Source organism: Oryx dammah, unplaced genomic scaffold (assembly GCF_014754425.2).
Source record: "Oryx dammah isolate SB20612 unplaced genomic scaffold, SCBI_Odam_1.1 HiC_scaffold_16, whole genome shotgun sequence".
Lineage (NCBI taxonomy): Eukaryota > Metazoa > Chordata > Mammalia > Artiodactyla > Bovidae > Oryx > Oryx dammah.
Window position 1 is genome coordinate 21170564 of NW_024070200.1, and position 27892 is coordinate 21198455.

At 42.3% G+C, this 27892-nt stretch overlaps 1 protein-coding gene across 1 annotated transcript; it reads right to left on the reverse strand.

Moving 5' to 3' along the window:
• Positions 1-23997: 23997 nt before the first annotated feature.
• SSTR1 (somatostatin receptor 1) lies at positions 23998-27596 on the reverse strand. The gene has a single exon (XM_040256729.1). It carries the CDS (start codon positions 27594-27596, stop codon positions 26424-26426), a length of 1173 nt encoding a protein of 390 aa, XP_040112663.1. The 3' UTR covers positions 23998-26423.
• Between the last annotated feature and the right edge of the window lie 296 nt (positions 27597-27892).

A 27892-nucleotide genomic window follows, 5' to 3' on the forward strand; every position in this document is an offset into this window, starting at 1 on the left:
CGTGAACTTGACAAAGTACCCCACGGGGTCCTGTCACATCTGCCCATCACGATGGTTTTTGGTCATCCTGGCGAGGGGAGCAGGGGCTGGAGAATCAAGCCCAGCAATGAAAACCTTGGCCCGCAGGTAACTCATGCTACACTAGCTCCTGTCCCTCGGGTCAACACTAGTCACATGGCTGTGCCTAATCACATGAATGAAGAATTGTAATCTTCCATGTGCCTATCCATAGAAAAGAATTGGATACTAGTAAATATCGTAATGTGTATTACACTTACACAAAGTGAAGGTGCATGTCATCAACTTGCTGTCTACTTTCTGAAGGCGGAGACACATGTATGCACTGATCAGTCTTTGACCATGAAAATGAGGAAAATGCCCTTGAGGATGGTAGAAACACAGGATGAAAGAAACTCGAGTTGATGAGTGGTTTCGTGGGGCAGAACCACTACACCAACCTGGATCATCCACTTCCTGACAACTGTGGGAGAGAGAAATAAACTTCGATCAGGTTCAAGCCCCTGTGTCTTGAAGTCTCTCTCGGCAGCTTAGCCGAAACTCCCAACCAGTACAGGCAATGGTGTTAACTGCAGTTAGTGTAAGTAAGAGTGTAGCATTGTCGCTTTAAAATAAACAAAAGGAATGACCAGGGAAAGTCCAATGCCTGTAGCAGGGCACCCAAAGCCAGTGCTCTGGAACAAAACCAGAGGGATAGAGTCAGGGAGGGAGGCGGGAGGGGGGTTTAGGAGCGTGGCTGAGTCATATAAATGTATGGCAAAAACCATCATAATACTGTAAAGTAATTATCCTCCAATTAAAATAAAGAATTAATTAAAAAAATAAACAAAAGGAACAGCAAGACACATCTGTCTGTTCCAACCCAATGATAAGCTTTGAGCTAGTATGAACTAAAAACAGAAACCTTTTTTCTGGTTTCTTTAAGATCTAGCATATTTCTACATTCAGAGGGTATTCTTTTGTGGATAATTGTTGGCTGATTGATAGATAGTAGGAAGAAACAAAAATACGAGAAATCAAAGTTCTAGATCTAACTATACTGAAGTCAGTTGAGTCTCCAAAATATAGCACACAGCCTCCAAACTGAGAAGGACATATACCACCTTGACACAGGAAAAGGTTTAGACAGTCAGTCTTCTAACTAAAAAGGAAGGAATACGACAGTGAAAATCATCCATTGCCCTATTGCTTCTCCAAAGGTACAATGTGAAATGGCTTTAACACTTTGAGCCAGTAGAGAAAAAGAGCATGACTACATAGGAGAAAGTATTGTTTGTTTGCTGTTGTATTTTATTTATATTATTATTATTTCTTTCAGTTTTTAAGTTGCAACAATAGAGAGTGGTTAAGGATTCTCAAGGAAGACGTGTTTCTTTCGATTTTTTTTCATAAGTGATTTTCTCTTCCCCTTTTTAATGGGATAATTAGGGAAGGTATTTGTTTCAACAAGTAAGGTCATAATTATACCCAACAATTTTTTTATACTCCATTTAAACATGCAAAAGTTTCACCTGTTTGTTCATTAGAAATATTATATTAAAAGTATTAATGTTATAGTAATAATAAAACAGACTACAGTCTCTTCTTAGTCAAGATTAACTGAAATATGCATCAACCACAAGAGGGCTAATATCCTGATCTCATATCCAGATAAATGTCAGTGAAATGATAGCTTTCAAGAGGCTGCACGAAACAATCTAAAATAAAATGCAGAATTAGAGAACTGACAAAATAATTTGGGGAAAAGTAAAAATGAACATGATAATAGACAATGTATATATAACCAGAGTAACTCATAATGAGATATTTATATTTATTTTAATCTGATCATTACCCAATTTTTCTATAAAGTTGGTTCTATGAACATTTATTTCACTAGCCTCATGATGAAATTATTATAAATATGACTTTAACCAAAATCAGTGGAGGGAAAGCTCGGATCCGAGGACAGTCTTGCCCCTTGCAGCCCTGGCTTGGGGTGCTGACCGTAGGAGAGGCAGTTCCAGGGTATCTGGGAAGGTAGTTGGGGTGATGCTGACTGAGGTGTGCCCTTGACCCTGGAAATCAGAGCTGGATCTTGGGGAGGTTGGGATTCTAGTCCCTAACCCCGACCAGCTGTGGAGCTTTGGTGCTGAGATGCAAGGGGCCGAAGCTCACCCACTTACAAACCAAGTCAAACAGGAAAGGAATCAGAAAACGATTTCCTTTTAAACTAATGAAAGACAGGGCTTCCCTGGTGGCTCAGTGGTAAAGAATCTACCCGCCAATGCAGGAGTCACAGATTCCATCCTTGGTCCAGGAAGATCCCACATGCCAAGGGGCAAGTGAGCTCATCCACAACTACTGAGCCTGTGCTCTAGAGCCCACGTGTCCTGGAGCCCGTGATCTGCCTGGAGAGACGCCACCAAAATGAGAAGCCTGTGAACCGCACCCAGAGGGTAGCCCCCACTCTCCACAAGCAGAGACAAGCCCTCACAGTAACGAAGACCCAGCACAGCCAAAAAACTAAGAAAAGATAGACATATGTAGGCACCATGGCCCTGAAAATATGGAACCTGAATTAGACAACCGTGCCTCACGATACCCAGTCAGAAGCCCACCTAGCCAGCTGTGGGCCTCCCACAGCAAAGCCTAATCCTGCAAGCTTGAGGGGAGAATGAGCAGAAGGTACATGCCCTGCAACAGAGCCCCACGCTAAAGAGGGGCTGACGGCTGAACCCACACACATAGCTCCTCCCCAACTCACTCCAATCAACTCACTCGACCTCCAAGGGGAAGTAAGAAGGCAGGAGTGCTTAGGAAAAATTCCCTTTTCAAAGAACCCAGAGGCGTGAAGAAGAGACCTCTCCCAAGGTGAGTCCATCAGCTGTATAAACCTGAGTTTTCCATCTGTGAAAGTATCTCCATTGTATCTTTTTGTTCTAGTATTTATGATTTTAAAAAGTCTTTGAGGGGCATGTATGTACCTAGGACTAGAGTAGAAAGGACAGTGCTCTTGCGGGTCATTTAGAATGGGGAGGGTGTTCCTGACCTAAGTATATGAAATGTATGCCATCATATGGTTTTATTATATTTCAACAAATATCTATTGAGTATCTTCTATGTGCCAGTGAACAGAGTGATTAAAAAAACCAGACCAGATCTCCACCTGTTCTTCGCAGAGCTTACACTCTAGTGTGTGTGATGTATGGGTGCATGAATAGTTGTGTCCAACTCTTTATGACCCCATGGACTGTAGCCCACCAGGCTCCTCTGTCCATGGAATTTCCCAGGCAAGAATGCTGAAGTGAGTTGCCATTTCTTACTCCAGGGGATCTTCCCGACCCAGAGATCGAACTCGCATCTCTGGCATCTCCTGCATCGGCAGACAGATTCTTTACCGCTAGTGCCACCTGGGAAGCCTACACTCTAGGGAGGAGAGATATTAAATAAGCAAGCCCATGAAAGTGCAATTACCAAATCCATAAGAGCTTTAAAGCAAGAAAAAGTGGAGGGTGGTAGTTGGAGGAAGGACAAAAAACAAACTTCCAGACAGAAGGAATAGCACGTGCAAAAGGCCCTGAGGCTGAGATGGATACAGCACTTTTGAGATGTTAGACGAAGACTCTGGCCAAGAGTTCACTGAGGAAGAATGTGACTGATACGATTTGCATATGGTAATAGCAGGCAGGCAGGACATTATAGAATACGCCAAGGAGCTTGGATTTTATTCTGAGAGAATGAAAATCCAGTGAAGAGACTTAAACTAGGGGAAAATACGCTCTAAATTATGACACTAAAAATGACTAAACTCTATGAAGAACAGATTTGGAAGCATTTAAGATCAATACCCCCATGAGGTCAGAGAAGGCAATGGCACCCCACTCCAGTACTCTTGCCTGGAAAATCCCATGGACGGAGGAGCCTGGTGGGCTGCAGTCCATGGGGTCACTAAGAGTCAGACACAACTGAGCGACTTCACTTTCACTTGCATGCATTGGAGAAAGAAATGGCAACCCACTCCAGTGTTCTTGCCTGGAGGATCCCAGGGACAGGGGAGCCTGGTGGGCTGCTGTCTATGGGATCGCACAGAGTTGGACACGACTGAAGCGACTTAGCAGCAGCAGCAGCAGCACCCCCATGAAGTAATGTAAGCCACCTGGCAAAGTCACAGAGGAGAAAGGAGAGGGTGTCCTTTGGGCCTCTGGAGTGTAGCCCCGGAGCTCTTGTATCACCGTCATCACTGGCAAGAGCTCTTGCCACCTACGTGGGTCATTAGAGCCAAGTTGGTTAATAACTGATGGTTGGTGAGATGATCTTAACCTATCATTTTATATACTAATGTTAACACTATTTAGTGCTTCATTCAAAGGAGTAAAGGTGAATTTTTATCCAAGGGTCCCCCAAATAAAGTTTATTCCTAATAGATATTTTCCCCAGTAACTCAGTGGTAAAGAATCCACCTGCAATGCAGGAACCACTGAGACCAAACTGGCTGTCTAAAGTGTTTGTGCCTGGATAAAGTCCCTTTGTCTTGGTAAAAGAAGGGGTAGAAGAATTATTGGGGAGAAGATTTTTTTAATTGAAGTATAATTTACAATCTTGTGTTAGTTTCCAGTGTACAGCAAACTGATTCAGTTATACATGCATATATATATATACATTTTTAGATTTTTTGCCTTTATAGGTTATTATAAGAAATTGATTACAGTTCCCTGTGCTATACAGTAGGTCCTTGTTTACCTATTTTATATAGAGTGGTGTACATATTTTAATCCCCAACTCCTAGTTTATCTGGGAGAAGATGGTTTTTATCTTGATGTTGTACTTCAGACCTTGAGTTAGTTACCTTTATAAGCAATAGCTAGAGGTAACACCTCATTTTACCTCACTGTGCATGAATATTCAGTCACTTTACTCATGTCCAGCTCTTTGCGACCCCGTGTAGCCCACCAGGCTCCTCTGTCCATGGGGATTCTCCAGCAAGAATACTGGAGTGGGTGGCCATGCTCTCCACCAAAGGATCCCATCCCAGAGATCGAACCCACGTCTCTCGCGTCTCCTGCATTGGCCGGCAAGTTCTTAAGCACTGGCTGTCCCCAAAGTACTATTCAGTCACCAATGGCAAAAAAAAAAAAAAAAGTGCCTATAAAGTAGAAAAATAAAGAAACAAACAAAAGTGAGAGCCTTTGTTTACTACCCTGAGCCCCTCCTTAAAGGAAGCTCTGCTGGGACAACACTCCTGCAAGACAGGTCACCTGACTCTAGGCTCCTGGGAACTACAGGTGGGAGGCTACCTCTGGTCATTCCCAGTCCTGAGACTGCCTACAAGGAACCCCGACTCCATTCATTCAACTCATTCACCGAATACTTAGAGTGCCTCCAACGGCCCAGGCCTCAGTTAAGAAAAAATGTTTTGTTTTGTTTTGTTTTTTTCCTGCAAAGAAACACAGCTTAACTGACTTTAGAGAAAGGGGAGTTTATGGGTTCACGTAACTCAAAGTGCAGAGTAAACAAAGTGCAGCTTCAGGCAATACTGGAGACAAACGCTCCAGTGGTTTTGGAGGGGAATCCATTCCTGGTTCTGTTTTCTCCTGTGTTCCCTGCATTCTCATGAGTAGCTCTCCTTAGAGCTGATGGTCCCCAGGCTGGCTGACAGTATAGCAACTAAAGTGAAAGTTGACTTTCCCCTTCACGGTAGGAACAAAACCCCTAAGATTGCCTCTAATTAGACCACCGTGTGCAGATCTGAACCAATCACTGACAGAAGGGGGCTGGCCAGGGACTTGTGTCACTTTGACCCATCGAACTTCAGTCGTGTCCTTATCCACCTGGGGCAAAGCAGAGAGGTTCATCACCATCCAAATGGCATGGCCAAAATTAGAAGACTACAAAGAATGTGGCTTGGTGATTCCCTAAAGACACCTTTGTTAGAAGAAAGGTGATAGCAAGGCAGTAGATATCCACAAAGTATTTAAACATCGGTGACATGAGGTCCAAAACAACCTTGCCCTCACGAACAATGCAGGAGAAGGATGATTCCATCATGCAGCGCCATACATACTGTAATTAGGCTGATCACATGTCTTGGCTAGCCAAGGCAGTCATAGTTTATGCCTGGTGTCCCAGCACAATTATTAACAATGGACTGCCTTTGCCTCAGAAATGCCCTGGTGTGGACAATGTGTTTTATGGCCCCTCTAACAGTAACTGATGTATCTCCAAATGCGCAGGAAAGAAGGACAAAGGGATGACTGACTGGGAGAGAGGAGACAGCAGCGGGCCGGAAGGCCTTCACAAGGAAGGCAGAGCTTTCCCTGCATGTTGAAGAATGTGCTGAAATGCTCCAGAGGCTCTAGATGCTGAGCAAGTCGAAGCACCAGGAAAGGTGAGGCGGTATGAGCAATCACTGCGGGTAGAGGAATTGCTCCCACACCTCTGTGACCCAACAGGATCAAAGATGTGCAGAGGAAAGGGTTGGGGCAAAGGACAGGAAAGGTGAGCCAGGTAACTGGCCTCTGACCAAAAGTAGCAGCACCACATAAAAGGAGGGACTTCCCTGCTGGATTAGTGGTTGAGAATCCGCCAATGCAGGGGACACAGGTTCGATACCTGGTCCTGGAAGATCCCACATGCCGTGGAGCAGCTAAGCCTGTACATCTAGAGTCTGTGATCCACACTGAGAGAAACCACCGCAGTGAGCAGCCAGCACACCACAGCGGAGAGCGGCCCACACTCACCCCACTAGAGAAAGCCTGCACACAGCAACGAAGACCCATAAATATAATAATATAAATGATTTTTACAAAAATAAAATGAATTATCCAAGCTTATCAAGTCTGGCGGTAAGATAGACTTCCATGGTTTAGAATAGAAAGACAAAAATCTTCCTTTTATTTCTGGTCCCCTGAAACGCTCTGGAAGTATGTTGAACCTGAGAAGTGAATTTAGAAGCTTGTTTCACTTCACTTAGATTCATAACACCTGCTGCTGAAGATGTAACCTGGGCTCAGAAGATGAGAAATGTCCTCTGTCAGGCCCAGACATATGTTACTGGTTTGGATCATATGTCATCTGTGACTCAGGTAATCATGAACGTGAAATGAAGAAACAAACAGTTGTGCTGTATAATATGTTTTCTGCTTATCCTCCTTGTGAGATACGTTATTTCAAAAGGACAGATAGAAATGGATGTCTCATAGGGTATCAACAGAGCCAATACATTTGGCTTAAGAGAAGTGTGTATTTTAAGTTGTTCCTGTAAATTTTACCCCAGATATACTGATAATTTTGCATTATTAGCTTCACACAGCTGAAGAGAATGTTCATTCTTTAGTGTTAAATTGTTATGTTCACAATTTGAGAGGGAAAAGGAAATTATAAATATGCAATGTAATCTATGGGAATGTAACTTCTTCCTAGTCTAGTATTTTCTAGTAATTGCTTCACAATTCTTCATACCTCCCTACAATGTCAAAGTTTCATACAAGCATATCTTAAAATGAATAATGGAGTTGAATATACTATAATTTCAAACACTTGTGTGTTGAACAGCTAGTTATTCTCTAGAGTACCTCTGTGAATGGGTGAGGTTAAATGTCTTTATGTAATATAATGAAAATGAAACATGAGTGTTAAAGGCTAATCAATCCTATCCCTTTCTAGCTATAGCTTTTGGTAGAACAGATATTATAATGTTTACTTGATATCACTTATTTAGATTCAAAGAGAATAACTTAGTCATTAATACTGATAACCCTGGGGCTTCCCAGGTGGAGCTAGTGGTAAAGAACCCAGCTGCCAAAGCAGGAGACAAGAGAGATGTGGGTTCAGTCCCTGGGTCGGGAAGATCCTCTGAAGGAGGGCATGGCAACACACTCCAGTAAATTCTTGCCTGGAGAGTCCCAGTGGACAGAGGGGCCTGGCAGGCTACTGTCCATAGGGTCACAAAGAGTCAGACAGGACTGAAGCAACTTAGCAAGTCCGCTCGCACAGATAACCCTTGGGGTTCAGTAGTGAGGTGGGTGTGTCTGTCCTCTTTGTACTTATCCCTCCCGAAGCCGTCAGTCTTCTTTGCAGTTCATGTCAGACTATCTCATCTCTCTTGTCGCTGCCATCTTCTGACCTCTTGGTACCTTCCTTTGTTCACAGAAGATGTCAGTATGTGAATCTGTCATCTTTTCTGCTCCTTAAGCTATTATCTTCATCGATGTCTTCAAGAGCCTCGAGAAGAACTCATTGCTCACACGGCCTTGCCCCTCCTCACCTTCAGTGTCCTTTCCCCCTATCTTGGAACACCACCCACCCCCCCAGGTAGACCCTGGACCTTGTTATCACTGACTACTGTACTGTCCCTGGGTTTTATATCTGATTGTCAAACCTGACTCCCCTTCACGTTCTCTCATCCCTATTCCGGCCGTGCTTTGATCACACCAAAATCATCAATCTTCACTCTTGTTCATTCTTCATGATCTCTCTCACTTTCCTTTATTCCTTATTCAACTATATCATCCTATATCTATGTGCTTTTTTATTGGGGTATTGTTGCTTCACAGTGTTGTGTTAGTGGCTGCTGTACAACAAAGTGAATTAGCTATAAGGCAATGGCACCCCACTCCAGTACTCTTCCCTGGAAAATCCCATGGACGGAGGAGCCTGGTAGGCTGCAGTCCATAGGGTCGTGAAGAGTCAGACACGACTGAGCAACTTCACTTTCACTTTTCACTTTCATGCCTTGGAGAAGGAAATGGCAACCCACTCCAGTATTCTTGCCTAGAGAATCCCAGGGATAAGGGAGCCTGGTGGGCTTCCGTCTATGGGGTCGCACAGAGTCGGACATGACTGATGCGACTCAGCAGTAGCAACAGCAACATAATACCTATATCTCTTCCCTCTTGGACCTCCCTTCCACCTACCACCCCATCCCACCCATCACAGAGCACCAGGCTGTGCTACACAGCAGCTTCCCATTAGCTACTTTACACACGGTACTGTATATATGTCAATCCCAGTCTCCCAATTCATCCCACCACCCCGCCACCTCCCGGGTCCACACATCTGTTTTCTATGTCTTCATCTCTATTCCTGCCCTGCAAATAGGTCCATCTGTACCATTTTTCTAGATTTCACACATATGACTTAATATATGGTACTTGGTTTTTTTTTCTGACTTACTTCACTCTGTATGACAGTCTCCAGGTCCATTCACTTTTCAAAAGTTAACTCTCTTGCCCTCTTTTTCTTCCAGTTCACCTTCCCCCAGAGAACTCTAACGCTGGTTGTCCCACTAGCTCTTACTCCACACTGGCCGCAGAACAAGTCTGAAGAAAAGCACGTGCTTTCTGTCGACCAATTCCAGTTTAAATTCATGATCATGGATCCTTACTGGGTCTTCAATACTGCTTGTTACCTTAATACTTTAATAGATGCTCACTTCCCACTCTTCAAGATGAGCCCATGCCGTGATTTTCCTGTCTCCTCAAACTGCCAGCCTCCACCCCAGGGTGCAGAACACCCTCGGTGTACCCGTTTTCTCATGCCTTCCTTTGTAAGAGAGGAATGTGCCAGCTTCCACCAAAGTCACCACTTGGGCACAACAAGCTCTCCAGCCCATGCTTTGCTATTCCAGGACCCTCTTCCTGGAATATTCCTGCTTTTCATTTTTTTTATCCTTCTGGACTTAATTACTCCCACTAGCATAAACATGTTCTCTTGATTCCTTCCTCCAGCTCCTGCTATATTTTTCAGCTCCTTTTCAGAAGAAAACTTTCCAGAAGTGCTGACTGAAGTTGTCTCCATTTCCTCTCAATTCCTGTCTTTCCTCAGCCCACTCCAATTGGCCTTTACTCCCATTCCTTTGAAAATGTATTGCCTCGGGCCAACAACAACCTATGTTCTATCCAATTTAATGGTCCCTTGATCATCCTTGTCTTACTAGATTTCTCATAAGCATTTGACAAATCTTTCCAGAGACATTTTTCTCTCTTGACTTTCCCTTCTCACTGCCCACTTCTCCTCTCCCGCTCATCCTCTCTGCCCAGTCCCAATGTTTTCCCAGATTACGGCATTCCCATATTAGGTCCTCAGCTGGGAATTCCCTTTCCTTCAATCTCCCACATGTCATTTAAGTCTTATTTAAATAGAAGCCCTGCAGAAGGACATTTTCTGACAACTCGATTTTAGTTTTCCAGAAACTCTTTCTCGTCTATTGTAATAGCTGTTAATGTATTTGTTTATTGTCTCATCCCGCTAAAAATTCCTCGAAAGTAGGGAATTTGTCTATCCTGTTCACAGTTCAAAGCAACTAAAAAGATTTCTTGCGTGAATGAGAAAATTAATATTGGCTTGCACAGTAAAAACTAATACTTTTTCATTAACAACTACATCTTCTTTGCATTGCTATGATTGTCAAAACATTTAATGCCATGTGAATGGAAATTTTTTCACTCATCCTCAAAATAAGATTGGTTTTCTTTTCCATTTAAACTCAAAGAGGGTCTAGAATTCAATAAAGTTTTAGAAATCACTGCATTTACTTCAATCTTTGTTTTTAAATACTAACTTAGGGACTGTAATACTTATCCTTTATAGGTGAAGACCCACTCTTAAAAAAAGAAAAGCTCTTCGCTGGCAGTGGCAGAGTTATTGTTGTTGTTCAGTCGCGAAGTCATGTCTGACTCTTTGCAACCCCATGGACTGCAGCACACCAGGCTTCCCTGTCCTTTACCATCTCCTGGAGCTTGCTCAAACTCATGTCCATTGAGTCAGTGATGCCATCCAACCATCTCATCCTCTGTTGTCCCCTTCTCCTTTTGCCTTCAATCTTTCCCAGCATCAAGACCTTTTCCAGTGAGTCAACTCTTCACATCAGGTGATCAAAGTATTGGAGCTTTAGCTTCAGCATCAGTCCTTCCAGTGAATACTCTGTGTTGAATTCCCTTAGGACTGACTGGTTTGATCTCCTTGCTGTCCAAGGGACTCTCTCAAGAGTCTTCTCCAGCACCATAATTAAAAAGAATCAATTCTTCAGTGCTCAAACTCACATCAATACATGACTCCTGGAAAAAACATAGCTTTGACTATATGGACTTTTGTCAGCAAATGATGTCTCTGCTTTTTAATAAGCTATGTTGGTCATAGTTTTTCTTCTAAAAGGAGCAAGCATCTTTTAATTTCATGGCTACAGTCACCATCTGCAGTGATTTTGGAGCCTAAGATTTCTCACTAAATCAAAGACAGATACACCACAAGGATGATTTTGTCTACTCCAAATTAAAGCTTAAATTTTAAGATTTAAACTTAAATATACTTATGTAAGTGCAGTTCTAGATTATTTTTGTGGCATTGTTTAATGCAAAGCATATTAATAATACCTATTCCATAAATTATGTGAATTCTTTCTTTAATTTATAACTTTGATTAATCATTTCTCTCACTCTGGACACTGAAATGGAAAATAAATTCTAGAAATGAGAATCTAGAAAACTTGAGTAAATTTTTAATTTAGTTTTTCTTCAACAAAAATTAAATCAACTAAAATAATCTGTCAATCATTAATTACACAATTCATGAAATTCAGAGCAATTTTTCATGATAACCTAAAGAGTCATGTGCCCTTGTAGAAACCAGAATTTGTTTAATAAAGATAACAACACAGGGTCTTGCCAAATATCTCTCTTAATATGTGAAATAAATGTGTATTTCTCAATGTTGTCTCATTTTCACACCAAAGAACTGCTGCATCTGAGCACTATACCCAGGACAAATAATATTCCACCCCAAAGAACAAAGGCCTTTTGGGCCAATACAGATGATGATTTGCACTGCTTTCATTAAAAAGTCAAATACTAAGGTTAAAAAAAAAAAACTACTTTTAAGGAATTTTTTTTTCTCATAACTCCTCAGCAATGAAAAGTATTATTAACCAATATCACTTGTCTAGGGTTGTTAATCCACAGGTAGGGCATTAGTCCAGCGAGGAAATAAATTGAATACAATTTTTTCAAACAAGATACTTATTTAAGGCTACACATTTACAAATTTGCTGTCAGAATTGGTCATTTTTCTAAAAGAAGCATGGTTGAGAACAAGCAATTAAAACAAAGATGTAAAATCAGGCTATTTACAAAGTCATGTTATCACTAATCTTTGATTTCTAAGAATAATATTTGAGCTTTTAACTTACTGAACATAATATTAAAATATGTGTTTTCTAACTCAGAAGTAGCCTTCAAATGGTGACAAAATATGATTATAAATAGGAGTAAATAGGTATGACTTTTGAAAAAATATATTCCAGTACTAAAAAGTCATTATGTATTACCAAAGAATTGAGAAATAAATTAAATCAGATTCTTAAGTGTTTGTTTTCCTTCTGTAATATTTTGACCAAAAAAAAAAAAGTTTCCTATTTCTAGAGAGTTATTTGCAAAATGTCTTCTATTTCACACTATTTGGTCAATGTTTATTTTTCTAGTGTTATGCAGCTTATGGGAAACAAATGAAATACTACATTTATTTGAATTTTTATTCAGTGTTGAGTTATACTTTTATACCTCAGCTAAATATTGTTTTGATATATTAAATGTAGGCCTTTACACTCTCCCTTTATAGTTTTATCTGTCATTTGATTTTTTTCCAAGTCATTAGTCCTTCATTTTGTTTTTTCTATCATGGCTTTTAATATCCAGCGAGACCCTGTGATTTTTATCTGAACACTAATAAACCATTTATTTGAAGCAGCTTTTACTATAGCCAGGAGGTCATAATAAAGATAATGGAGTAACAGTCACTGTCTTCACCAGCACACGATTCCTACCAGTCACAAGCACAGCTTCCTCAAGCCCCAGCACCGTCTCCATGTTAATAATGGTTAATGAGCTAAAGTGTTGAAGAAACATAGTCTCCTTTTGCTCGGGGATTTTGTATTGCATATGCTAGTCATGTGAGAGAACTAGAGGGAAATGCAGTAGAAAAGGTTATGATTAAGGATGTTATGTATTCTTTTTTTTTTCTGATTTAAATAACTGCTGGGGCACAAACCAAGACTCAAGGGAGCTACAGAAACTTACACATTTACAAAACTGGGTTCCCATAAAGAGAAGTGTCTTGCAGGAAGAATGTCAGGATTAATATTTCCCATCATATTTGAAAATGATACCAGTAAAAGAGGGGTTGGCAATAATGCTCTTGTACTTAGGAGAGTTACAGAAGGCTTCTAAAGAGCCACTGGAGTGCCAGGCAATTCTGATGATGGTGTGGTACTGTTTGAAGGGCCAGAAAAGGTCCCATATTACAAAATACACCTCCACCACTTAGAGGCTGATCACTGCACCTTAAATTTCTTCACTGGAAATACAACACTTTCCTTTATGAAGTCTTTTAAATCTATAGTTGAGATTCAATACCAGTTAGTGAAACTACCTGTATCAGAAAACTTGTTTCCAAATGATGCTTGGGCTTTATTTTGAAGTTTCCTAAACTGGGCTTTAGGAATGTATGGTTTTCAAACTCTTAAGTGTCCTCACTGTGCAGCCAGGTTCAGGAACCATTGTTATTATTTCCCATTAGGAAGCCAGGATGCTTAGGATTAGAGAATTCATAATAAGCCAATCATAACTTGTACTTTAGAAAAGATGGTTGAGGGACTCCTTGGTGGTCTAGTGGTTAAGAATCTACCTTGCAATGCAGGGGATGTAGATTCAATCCCTGGTCAGGGAACTAAGTTTCCACATGCTGTGGGGCAACTAACTCTGAGTGCCACAATGAAAGGTCCCGTGTGACACAACAAAGATTCTTTGTGCCATAACTAAGACCTGATGCAGCTTAAAAAAAAAAAGCTTGTAGAACACATGTACACCCGTGGTGGATTCATGTCAATGTATGGCAAAACCAATACAGAATTGTAAAGTAAAATAAAATAAATAAATAAATAAATAAATAATGATTTAAAAAAGAAAAAAAAAAAGATAGTTGGTCAGTGAGAGTCCAGAAAACTAAAAGAAACCCTCAAGATGTAAGTAATAGCTCCAATTACCAAAATCAGTGACTTTAAGACTTTACATTGTCTTAATATATCCATCAATTTAATGTAATTGTATTTTGCTGAACACTTAGAAAACTTACCATGTGCCAAGTCTTATACTGAGTACTCTACAAATATTAATTTATTTAATCTTCATAAAAACCCAATGATATATGTTCTTTTATTAATATTTCCCCTGTTTTACAGATGAGGAAACTACAGCTAAGGTGAAGATGTGAAGTCATTTACCCGAGCTCTTAAGTGGATGAGCTTCACAAATCCAGCTCCTAATGCTGGCTCCCGTGACCATTCAGATGGCAGGAATGGCCAACATGAATGGCCCAGAGGGACCTGCAGACTGACTAATGGAATACAACTGAGAAATCAGGTTCCTGCCATCACTGCTTTAGGAAGAGAGGTCAAGATTTAGGTCTTGCCCAAGCAAATCCTGGCTGACTTTCTCTCTTCTCATGCTGCTCACCATCTTTGTAAGAATTCATCACTTGGCTTACCAAATGCATCCCCTTGGCTTCCCCAGTGCTTTTTGCTAGAAAATAAATGATAGGAAAGCTTGAATATACATTCAAGTGGAGTCGGTTTTATTTCCTTTTGAAATGGGATGTAACTGGATATTGGTTGTGATGATTCTAGAGATTCTCATTTTGGAGAAGGTATTGCCATAGGAGTAGGATTGGAATGGCTGCAGTCATCAATTTAATTCTTTATAGATCCAGCCTTGGTTTGCAAATGAGATGAGAGATGCAGCTGCAGGTGAGAGAGCACGCATTTAAAAAAAAAAAAAAACTTGGCAGACCACAGCTCAAAAGTGTCCACAGCTGTTTGAAATTGTGCTTTGCATATTTACCTCTTTTGTTTTGCATGCTACTCCTTCTGCTCATGGATTCAATGAGATAATTTACAAGAAGAATTTATAAGAAAATAAGTGGTTTTCTTTTTTAATAAATCACTTTTTAATATCTGGGAAGAATTTTTTCCTGAGTCTCTCATGTTTCCTTAACTAGACTCTATTCATTTGACTAATTCAGGGTATTTTATTTAATTGGTATCCTGATAAATGACATGACCTCTAAATTGGCAGAGTACCAGATTAAAAGATTTAGTTTCATGCTTTTCAATTACTTTACACTATTGTTACAGTGGAGCAGCTTACCAGTTTAAATAGAAAGGGAAAAAGTTACAACTGTTAACTAATGTCCTAAAATCTATTTGGGCTTACGAGGTGGTGCTAATGGTAAAGGGCCTCACCTGCCAACACAGGAGACATAAAAGATCTGGGTTCAAATGCCTGGGTGAGGAAGATCTCCTGGAGGAGAAAATGGCAAACCACTCCAGTATTCTTAACCGGAGAATCCCATGGACAGAGAAGTCTGGCAGGCTACAGTCTGTGGGGTTGCAAAGAGTCATACACCACTGAAGCAACTTACCATGCATCTTATAATTGCTTTAATGTTACTTAATTATATAATTCCTAATAATAGGTATATGTTTAGTGTATCTTCATAAGTGAAAAGAAAACTGTTTCTTGTTTTCATTGTTCTTGAACTATTGTTATCTCTGATATTTATATAAATGAGGATTATTAAAGTATGTTAAAAATGCTGAAAAGACTGTCACTTTGCTAACATTATGGGACAGAAATTGTTCTTATTCCTATTTTTTAAATTAAGATATATGAAGCATGAATGGATAACCTGCCCATAGTTCCATAACCACTAATATTCAAAGCAAGGATTCTAATGTAGGCATTCTGAGTTTTAACTCCACCTACTTCATCACAGCTCTCTCTTGGAGCGGTTCTTGACATGGCCACATTTAACTTAGAGGTGAAACTGGTGTTTCTCATAGGCAATCTGATGGTCTCTGTGAGGAGAATTCGGTTCTTTAATATTTACCAATAATTTATTTCATTTCTTTTTCTCCTTAGGTACAGACTGTGAGTAGAGTGGTACATTTTGACATTTGATTTTGGACACTATGATTTGTAAAACTGGAGGCAATAGTCAGACTTTTCCCATTTCCATGTAGTTTGTGGAATTGAATCTGTGTGCCATTTAAAAGGATATTTTTTGTGTGTTTCTCTCTATATATATATATTTGTTTTGTAAGAGAAATAGAGACTTCTAGTTAATAGGAATCTTGGTGAAGACCAAATGAGATAGCATGCAAAGCATCTGGCAAAATGTATCACTTACAAAGTAGGTACTGAAAAAAATGTTACTTCTCTTTTCTTTCCTGCCTGCCCTGCTGCTATATTTTAAACTCTGGACACTGACAGCTTTATGTAACTGCTATAAAATCTGAGGGGAACTGAAACTGTCACTTTAATTCATGGGCATTGGTTATCTTCATGATGGTATTTCAGGCCCCAAATATGTAGCACACATATATTTGTAAGCTGCAGTAAAACAGAAGGAAATCCAAATATCTGGATATTATTTACTAATCATGGTACCCATTTCTGGCTGTGGTAGGCTATCTTATTTCTATTGCCTAAAACTGTATTTAAAGCAAACATTTTCCCAATTGCTGGTGATAGAATATAGCTTGAGCCAGCCTCCAGACCTTTGTATATCACTCCATGTTATTCATACATGTTCCTGATCTCAATACGATCTTCAATATGCTTAACTGTATGCTCTGCATTATAGTAAAATGCCTTTATAAGTTGATTTTAAAATATATTTAAATAATGTTATTAATCTTATGGGAAGGCAATAAATTGTTACTAATCTGGATTGCCATCTAGTTATTCTCGTTTTAAAGATGTAGGATCTGATGCACAGGGTGATAAATTTTCTTGATGTCAAATGGAATCCATGAGTATAACTTGTGAAATATATCGAATTTCCCAAATAAATAATATGATGAGTGTTCCTTATCATTTCATTACATAAATAAAAATGAATTTTGCTCAGCTTTCATATGTGCTCATATTTAAAGAAATGAAGTAAAGTTTTGTATATTTAAAGTATTTAATACTTAAATATATGACTAGATCAAAGAGAAGAATTTTAAAACCTGAATCACTTTTATTTTCTACTTTCTCTTTCAGATATAATAATAATAGAATTTGATATCCATATATATATGTTGTTGTTCAGTTGCTCAGTTGTGTCCAACTCTTTGCAACCCTGTAGACTGCAGCACACCAGGCTTCCCTGTCCTTCACTATCTCCCAGAGTTTGCTCAAACTCGTGTTCATTGAGTTAGTGCTCCCATCCAACCATCTCATCCTCTGTCATCCCCTTCTCCTCCTGCCCTCAATCTTTCCCAGCATCAGGGTCTTTACCTATGAGTCAGCTCTTTGCATCAGGTGGCCAAAGTATTGGAGCTTTAGCTTCAACACCAGTCCTTCCAATAAATATTCAGGACTGATTTCCTTTAGGATGGACTGGTTGGATCTCCTTGCAGTCCAAGGGACTCTCAAGAGTCGTCTCCAGCACAATTCAAAAGCATCAATTCTTTGGCCTCCTGCTGTCTTTATGGTCCAACTCTCACCAAGTCTGTACATGACTACTGGAAAAACCATGCATGTGTGCCAAGTCAGCTTCAGTTGGGTCCGACTCTTGCCCACCCCATGGACTGCAGCCCACCAGGCTCCTCTCTCCATCGGATTTTCCAGGTAATAATACTGGAGTGGATTGCCGTGCTCTCCTCCAGGGTATCTTCCCCACCCAGGGATCGTACCCGAGCCTCTTCAGTCTCCTGCGTTGGCAGGTGGGTTCTTTACCACTATTGCCATCTGGGAAGCCAAGGTGGAAAAACCATAGCTTTGACTATACAGACGCTTTTTAGCGAAGTGCTATCTCTGCTTTTTAATATGCTGTCTGATACATGCACACACACATATCTGGCTCCTAAATCTGTGCTAGACAGCTGTCGATTTTTATTAATTTTATTTTTGCCACATAACATATCTTTCGTCATCTACTTGGGGTAATTGTATACAATTTTTCTTCTTGAGATCTGTCCCTTTGCCCCTCCCTCTTCTGGGTAGAGCTGACAGTCTCAGCTCCAAAGCTAGTGTGTATCACCCAGGCCCAGCCAACCATAATCCCCAGGCCCAGCTAATGGGTACAGTGGTAGATTCTATCAGGATCTGGAATTTTATTTTATTCTACTTACAAGCTAGTAAGTTGTTCTTTTGCTATTTCATAGAGGCCAGCAGAAGACACAAGATTTCTGGGTCAGAGACAGAGAACTTTATAACTCAGGGTGCAGCCAGTAAGCAACATGATTAGCAATACTTCCATCTGTCCTTGATCCTCACGGGGGTGAGGCAGTGTGAGCCCAAATGGATGCTGTGCAGTGATGGGCCTGGGTCACAGCTGAGGGACACGGATCTTGGGGAAACCATCGAATTGTAGTAAGCAGTAATCGAGCCTTCTCTTTGTCTTTACTCAAGATTGCTTGCTAAAAACAAAACTCTGAGAAATAATCTAGGTAAAAATTGGCTAGCGCCTCATATTCTTGCATACCCAGCAAGGAATACAGAGGGTGAGGAACACATGGAGGCACGCCTCCCAACAGATAAATGATCTGAGTCTAATCAGGGAGAATCATTTTTACTCTTTCCCCTGAAATTTGAACCTGGAAAATATCATTTCAGTTTTCTGCAGCTGTCTGTAATTACACAGGAATAGCCAATCTGAGAATAGAGCCAAGATTGTGAAAGTCAGAGATGAGAAAAGGAAACTGAAAAAAGATATATTATACCGAGTTACGGATCAAGTACACCATGAGTTCTTCATTAAGAATTTTCAGTTATGTGAGCTAGTTAGGTTTTCATTCCGGTTTGGCATTCAACATGGGTTGTCTCATGATATCAGGTAAAGGAAGTATTATCATCCTGATCTTACAGATGAGCACAATCTGAGTATGGAGATTACCTTGCCCATTATCACCCAGTGAAGAAAGCAGAGCTACATCTGCTGATGGCAAACTCCATGCTCTTAACAGTTAAACTGGTAGTTCTCACACTTTTAAGTACTTTAGAAATACCAAGGTTCATCCCAGACCTAATGAATCAAGGTCTCTGACATAGAGCTTAGAGAATATGCATTTTCATAAGTTCTTGGGTGATTCTGTTGCAGGGCTGTGGGCCACTTGTTAAGAAATGTTTGCTTTGGAAACAGATGTAATTTCAAGGATACAGCTGGCTGCCTGACCTTCTGATAATACATCCTTATTAAAAACCCTTGCTTCTGGAAAATAACACCCGAAGCCTTGTCAGTGAGGTAAACTACAAATCAAAAGAAATCTTTTTCTGAGAAGAGCTCTATTGGGAGAGGTGAGGAAAGTCAGAAAAAAGAGTACTAGGCTGAAGGGAGAAGCATTAAGAAATGGGAACTTAAAAAGGAAAAGGAGGTGGTGGGCAGAGGTTTGAAGCTCTGTTTCACCAGTTATTACCTAAGAAATTTCTTTTGGCTTCATTAATTAGGTTGTGTGTGTTTAAGTTCAGATTCCACACAGAGTTTATATAGAGGGAGACCTGAGAGTCTATTGCAAAAGATGTGCAGACATTTTCTTGATTTGCTAGTTACAGTGGCTCACTAGACATGAAGGAGGATGTTTAACTTAATTATTGACTTTGAATAGACATTTTGCCACTGCTAATAATATTAGGTAGATTAATGAATTGTTTAAGGGTTATAGAGACAGAAAGAACACTATTGAGAGTTACTGTTCATCAATATTTGGACAACCTTTCCTAGAAGAATCTTGCCAGTCACATGTGTTATTGTAAAATATTTTCCTGCTTGCTTATGATGTCTTAGAATTTTTTTCTCTCCCTCTCTTTAAATAAAGTATTAGTTGTCTTTTGATACAGATATTATTGTGAAAGTCAGAACTTTTTCTGTACATGCTATTCTATAGCATCTCCATAGTATGTCTTCCTCCAAGTGGACTCTGATACATGGTAAGTCTTTCTTAAATTTTTAAGGCTGGGAGCACTGGAGGTCATCATCTGTGTCTGGTCTGGGCGTGTAGGTGCTGAGGAGGGGCATAGCGTCAAATTCTACTGCAGAGATAATGTGCTAGCTGATGGCATTCCCTATTTCTCATTTTCTTTTATATTTTTTGTCCAATCAAAACAGAAGACTTGAATCAGTCTGGCTTAAAGAGGTATTTATTTTTAGAGTTTTAAGCTCATTATTATTCCAAAGAATTTTAGAAGCATGCCTGTAGTCTCAGCCTTAAATAAGTATAATATTCCCAGGTTTAGGCCAAAAAGATTGCATTTGATATGTTTTGACAATAGTTAAGTTCATCATCAAAGTGAATGTTTTACCAAAGGCCTTTTAAAAGCTGTAACTCCTTTTGCAATGATGTTTTTCTCCACCCAACAGTTTCATAAGCAGGTGTCTTGATATTTTTGTTTGAACTGGTTGCTTCTGTTCACATGCTTTCTCAACTATATTGTCATTGCAGAAACATCATCCTTTTTCTTATGGGTAAAATCAGTAGCTGGATTTTGCTTCCAGAAGTACACTTACTATAGTACCCCATCTCTAGATAGTCAGCAAAGCAGTAAATAATCACTTACAACATTATCTCAGCATTTGCCTTGCTCTTGGAAGCCATGTAACAATCCTGAACCTCTCTGCCTTCTTTTAATACCAACAAATGAAATGTGTTCAGTTAAAAGCAAGATACTCATCTGAATATGTGGAAGAGGTTCTTATGAGCTCAGAAGTATATGGTTCAATAAGAGAGCAGCTTTGTGATACCTTGTTTTTAAAGCACACACCACTGTAACAATTATGTGATTGCCTATCAGTCGTAACAGTTAAGGACCTAACTTGTCTGATGTGGCACGCTGGAATAAAGAAGGGATGAGCAAGATAAGATTTGCAAGACATAACCCTTCTAATGAAGCGTTTTTTTTCAAACACCGATATGAATATGTTATCTCTATGAGTTGTTTAAAATAAACTGGGAATATATCACAATTTTTTAAAATGTATTTTCTATATTGTTCTCCAGGAGAACTCCTTGCTTTTTTATTTCTCAAGCCCAAACTATACATTCAGCATTTTCCAATCATCACTGTTAAATCGGATGAGGCATCAAAGATTTTCAAATGTGATCCTATCTTGGGGTATTGTGGGAGAAGATGACCTCAGAAATTCTACCCTGAGAACACCAAGGTCCCCAGTAAGAGACATCGTGGACATTAAACTGATACATTTTATGTTCCTTCATAAATCATGTTTCATTGCCGTGTCTCACTCTGAGGTGAGGCTCATCACCAACTTCTAGGCCGTGAGAAAAGGCTTGGAAATAAGAGGAGGCTGTGGGGGTGAGGGTTGCACAGAGATTTGTCAAATTCTTTTTCTCCTGCCTCAATATAGCAATGTGTGCACGCTCAGTCGATCAGTCACTTCCGACTCTTTGTGACCCCATGAACTGTAGCTGCCAGGCTCCCCTGTCCATGGAATTTTCCAGGCAAGAATACCAAAGTGGGTTGCCATTTCCTACTCCAGGGGATTTTCCCAACCCAGGGATCAAACCCACGTCTCCTGCATTGGCAGGCACCACCCACTGCACCACCTGGGAAGCCATCACAGGCTAAATCTAACTGCATCCCTATTACACTAGAGGAAAAGCATAGGACTTGAGTCCTTCAGTCTTAGCAATACATCAAAGGCTAATCAATCTAAATGACTCAAGTCCTATGCTCTTTGTCTAATGTAACAGGGAGGCAGGGTGTATGGAATGTTTTTAATGAGTGAGGTTGACCTTTGTCAGAAGAAATGCAAAAGACCTGAGACAGAGCCACAGAAAAATTTATCAGCCCGAGGAGATCCTGAGGGTCACCAGTCTAGAGCCACTGGGATTCCCTCTGGTCACTGAGCCAAGAGGCTCACCAGGAGGCTGCCTGCTGTGGCAAGGCCAGGTCACTCCTTGGCAGAGGCAGAGTCTTGGCAGAGACCTCAGACTGGGAAGCTATATGAGGACCCCTAAGACCCTGAGAGGGCTGTAGCCCACAGTTGAGGCATGACCCTTGCCAAGCTGAGAAGTCAGATCACAGGATTGAAAGCTGCAGATTGAAACAAACTGCAACCAGGATCATCCCAGTGGACAAATGCCCTCTTCCCAGAGATCAAAGGGCAGATGGGACCCCTTTCCCAAGGACCCCACCTCATTCCCTCCTCCATTAGGACACAAAGCCTCTCCTAGTTCACTCTAAAGCCACTTTTAAGATAACAAAAGAGGAAAGGGAAGCCAGCGAAGAGACTATTGAAACATGTTTAAATAAAAATTCGAAATTCTCTGAAAATGGCTAAATTATCAGCTCAGCTGGATGTTTGAACAGTTATTTAATTTTTCCTCCCAGCCAACCAGCTGGAAGGGGCTTGGATGGTCAGATGAATTAAAACAAAAAGAACAGAATGTTTTCTCTGCACATAGGAGTTATGAGTTCAATTTGCCACCTTGCTATAGCTTTTAAAAATAATGAAAAAGCAACAGTTCAGCTATTCTTAATCATACTGAGATTATGTGTAGAACTATAAAACCTAGAGTTACAAGGCATTTGAAGGTATTTGAAGCCCACAATCCCCCCACCCTGGTTCTGGAATCACTGCTTGGAAGATATTCCTTTTTCCTTATTTTGCTGTGAAAATAAAATTTTTTTTTTTTAAAACAAACTCCTTTAGTACCTTCTTAAATTCTTCCAAGGATGGAAATGGCCATCACTGAAAAAAGCACAAAATATGTCTTACTGTACCATTTTTCTTGCAGAAAAATAGATGCATTACTATATGCTAATTTTCTCTTTTTTACTTACTTCACTCTGTATGACAATCTCTAGGTCCATCCACGTCTCTGCATATGGCACAGTGTCATCCCTTTTTATGGCTGAGTAATATTCCATTGTGTTTATGTACCACATCTTCTTTATCCATTCCTCTGCTGATGGACATTTAGGTTGTTGCTTCCATGTCCTGGGCATTGTAAATAGTCCTGCAATGGACATTGGGGTGCATGTATCTTTTGGAATTATGGTTTTCTCCAGGTATATGCCCAGGAGTGGGATTGCTATGAAGTAGATGGCTGATGAGGGCCTACTGTATTGCATGGGTGGGGGGCGGGGAAGGAGGGGTACAATCTGTTTGTAAGACATGTATTAAGGTCATCTTAAAAATGCACTCCAGTATACATTAGGTGAGACAAATACTGTTTGATTCCACTTACACAGGGTACCTAGAATTGTCAAATTCATAGAGTCCAGAAGTCCATCAATAGATGCAATGGGCCAGAGGATGGGGGTGGGTGGGAAGGGGGGACGAGGAGTTAGTGTTTAATGGGGACAGAATTGCCATTTAGGAAGCTGAGACAGATGATGGTGAGAGTTGCATAACAACATGAATGTACTTGGTGCCATCAAAAGGTACAGTTAAATATGGTTAAGATAGTATGTTTTCTATTGTGTGACTTTTCTGCAATTAAAAATATTTTAAAACATCTTTCTTCTTTTAAGTTGAGATCTGATTTTTTTTTTGTATTTCCTTTATCCATTGCCCTTTGCAACATCTTTAGGACATCACTTTTTTTCCCTTTCCATTACCTTTCCCTGGGATGTAAATTAGCAATTACTTACTCTCATAACAGAGTCTCAGGTCATAAATGAGGGCAGCCAGTAGTTTAATCTGTGAGAGATTGTGATATCATCTAGTTCGTCTGGTAACCACAATAAACCACAGAGAGTGCAACCACAGAGGAAGAAGTACAGTTTCCTATTCATACTGACTCAGGTTTTTTCTTTCTCAGAACTAACAGACTTCAAAAAGTAGGTAAAATTATAACCCCAATCTTGGCAAAAATTCCAAAGGTAATCAGAAATCTTACTTTTTAATATCTAAATGAAACAAAGAACAACTAAGCCAATATGTGTGTGTGTTGAAGTAATCTGTTGAAACAGGAAGATTCAAATTGCAAAGTCAGACAACTTGCAACAACATAATACATTTGTTTATTTAGTTAATATTACAATGGAAACAGGTTAAGAGCACTAGATCTGTGTCCCCAGAAGAGGATAATGATCAAGACTTTTATTTGTAAATTTCACTGTCCTTAACTATTAAAAATCTATTTTCCAAAGGAGTAATAATATGCATGATTTTTAAATGACAGATCTAAACTTTCAAATTTATGACCAAAAGCATATTTGTTCATTAAATAAAACTTTAAAGGACATTGTAACTCTTGGTTACTGCTTTCAGGAAAGCACAATGTTCTTGAAGCAAATATACACAAAACATCTTTCCATAGTGATTTTCAACCATTGTGTATCATGTTAATTAAGGAACCTGAGAACCCCAGATGCTCAGAACTCCTGAGTGTTGTAATACACTCTGGTTTACTGAAACAGTCAACCAACAAATATGTATTTAATGCCTACTATGTAGAAGCCAGCATCCTAAAGCGACCCAGGTAATACAAAGAAGTAAAATTATTGGTCTTTGCCCTGCTCAGGCTTCCAATGAAGTTGGTCAGATAAAACACAGACACAAATTAATTTACTTTCAATGTCTTCAAAAGAAGTGCCGGTGTTACCTAGATTGTATGTTAGAATCACCTATGCTGAGAACCTAGAAGAAGCAGGTACATAAGCAAGGACATCCTCAGTGCCTACTAAAGTCTGTCTAAATCAGGTTGTGGAGTTCCAAGTTTGAGGGCAGGCTGTTTGAACCCTCATATCTAAAAGCATTCTAGCCAGTCTCACACTTGTCACTGTTAGTGACTGTGTTTGGCAATTGCTTCATGGATTCATGACAAGGGACCAAGATAAATGTATCTAGTATGTGAGTCTATTTTGATTTGAATATAGTGTATATATATATATACTGAATACATACATACATATTCAAATCATATATAGGGCAATGTTGAAAGCTGGGACTTTCCACTCTGCATGGGAGGAGGCTAAACCACGTTATTTAAAACAAGAGACTACATAAGAAAAGTAGGGACAACTCTGCAAACTTCACTGACGACAAGCCAAAACAGAAAGGCTAGAGGAAAGAATCAAAGAAGAGGGCCTAGCAAAAAGGAGAGGTTTTGAGGGGACCTTGGGGGTCCCCTGCCGCCTCTGGGCCGGCCCCACCAATATCCTGAAGAAAAGGCCCTGGGCTAGGGCAAGTAGAGAAAAGGAAAGCAGAGACCACATTTTTCAAACACCACAAATAAATAAATAAATACGTTAAGCAAGAGAATAACTTATTAGGCACCGCTTGAAAGGCAGCAGCCCTCAGGGGTCGGGTAGACCGCAGCCTCTAGCCTGCAGGTGGCGGTGACATGGTCGGGATTGGCCGAGACTGGGAAGGCATCACCCGAGGTCCCCGCCTGGTGCCTGTTGTGACTCTTGGATGGACACCTCCAGGAGCTAGGGTGAGGGAGAAAGCCTAGCGGAGCTGCACCCGCGCTCCCGGGCGTCCCCCGGGGCAAGCGCACCCTGTCCCGCCTGGCCTAAGGCAGACGAGCGCCCCGGAAGTCCCCCTGCGCTTGGTCTTTGAAACCAAAAGCGCCCTTTGTGAACCAGGCGGGAGGGTGACTTCCATTACAAGCCTTCCTCCCCCATCAAAGCCCGGAATCTTTTTTAAAACCCCTAGTCACTTGTTCTCAGCTCCTTTTTGCTCCAAAGAGGGGGTTTGGATAGGATCGCAGAATGCCTGGGGCTCGAAGCGCGGGACCGATTTTACTAAGCACCTGGCTCCGCTCTGGGTGGATGGGGAGTCGGGGTGGGGGGAGGTTTGGGGATGGGATGCGCGCACCTTCCTTCACTCGAGAGTGAGAGGAAAGACCCGCTGCCTAGATCCTTTTCCAGTCCGAGTTCCCTGAAAAGAGGGCTGCGGAGAGAGAGAGCGAGGGTTCTCCAGGCTCCGCTAGGGGCATCAAGCAGAATCCCGGCGAGCGAGGGCCGCCGCAGGGCGCGGCTGAAGGCGAGCTGGGTTTTCCCGAGGGAAACCTGTGGCGGTAACCGTGGCTCAGCTTAAACAGAAACAACGGCTGGCGGGGCTGAGGGTCGGGCCGAGTTGGAGACGTTTATAAGTTCACCACCTGCGCCTGCAGGACCGGGCGGAAAGAAAGACCGAAATTGCCTTGGGTGGGGGGAGCACAGAGGGAGGCAAAAATGCAAGCGCAGGGGAGGAAGAAGCGGAAGAGGGGCCCGCTAGTCTTCCAGCTTATAAGCAAAGCTCCGGGTCCACGTTTGTCTCGCGCCTTTCCTGGGTTTCCACCCGAGGCGCAGTGTCCTGGCCCCACTTTTATTCTCGCACCCCGACGCCTGGGGTCCTTTCGCCTCTTGCATCGGGCCTCCCTTTCTCCTCATTCTCCCCTTCTCTGGGCTCAAGGCTCCCCGGTTCGGACCCGGGGCTCAGAGGGTCGTGATCCTGGACGTGCAGGTGCCATTTCGGAAGACGCCGCCTGACTCCAGGTTCTCGGGCTGGAAGTCCTCCACGCTGTACGCGCGGCTCTTGAGGGCCGTGGCGTAGTAGTCGACCGGCTCCTCGGCGGCGTTGTCCATCCAGCTGAGGCAAAGGATGCGCTGGAAAGAGCGCTTGAAGTTGTCTGAAAGGAAGCCGTAGAGGATGGGGTTGGCGCAGCTGTTGGCGTAGCCGAGGATGACCGACAGCTGGCTCACCGTGGCGTCGTCCTGCTCCGCGAACACGTTGACCAGCTGCACCACATAGAAGGGCATCCAGCAGATGACAAACACCATCACCACCATCATCACCATCAGGGTGATCTTGCGCTCCGAGCGCTTGCGCTGCTGCCAGCCGGCCTTGAGGGCCACCATGCGCATTTTGGCGATGATGAGCACGTAGCACAAGCAGATGGCCCCGACGGGCAGCAGGAAGCCCATGAGGAAAGTGTACAACACGAAGCCCACCAGCCAGCGCTGGGCGGGCTCGGGCATGAGCATGTTGCAGGCCACCGTGCCGTCGCTGTTGGCCGCCGTGCGCGAGAAGACCACGATGGGCAGAATGACGAGCAGCGACAGCACCCACACGCCCAGGTTCACCACCTTGGCCACGGTGGGCCGGCGGTAGCGTGCGGCCTTGATGGGGTGCACCACGGCCACGTAGCGGTCCACGCTAAGCACAGTCAGACAGTAGATGCTGGTGAACATGTTGACTGCGTCCACGCTGAGCACGAGGCGGCAGAGCAGCGCGCCGAAGGGCCAGTGGCGAAGCAATGTGGAGGTGACCAGGAAGGGCACGCTGAGCATGAGCAGCTCGTCGGCGATGGCCAGGTTGAGGATGTAGATGTTGGTGGCCGTCTTCATCTTGGCGTAGCGCAGGATCACGTAGATGACCATGGAGTTCCCACAGAGCCCCACCAGGCACACCACGGAGTAGATGAAAGAGATGAGGATAGCGCTGCCCTGGCCCTCGCTCAAGGTTCCGTTCTGGGACGCGTTTCGCCCCGGTTCTTCCATGCCGTCTGCAGCGCCGGCCCCGGGGCCCCTGCCGCCGCCGCCTTCGCCGCAGCTGCCTGGGCTGGGGCTAGGAGAGGAGGGAGAGGAGGCGGTGCCATTGGGGAACATCTCAGCTGATGGGGGGCTGGTGGGGCTGCCGGGGCTAGGGCGTTCTCCGGACGACCCCCGCCGCTGGCGCCCTCACTCGGCACCCCGGCGGTCGGCCCGCAGCTCCCAGTCACCCAGCGCCTGGGGGAAGCGCTCAGCGACTGCAGGAAGCGCAGCTCCACCGCTGCCGGCGGAGCGCATCGCCCGGCGGCTGCCGGTGCGCAGCCGCTCGCCGCTCCTGGGCGGCTGGGCACACGCGAGCGTGGAGAGGGGAGGCCGGGAGACTGGAGCCCCGCGCGGCACAGCCATTAACTGCC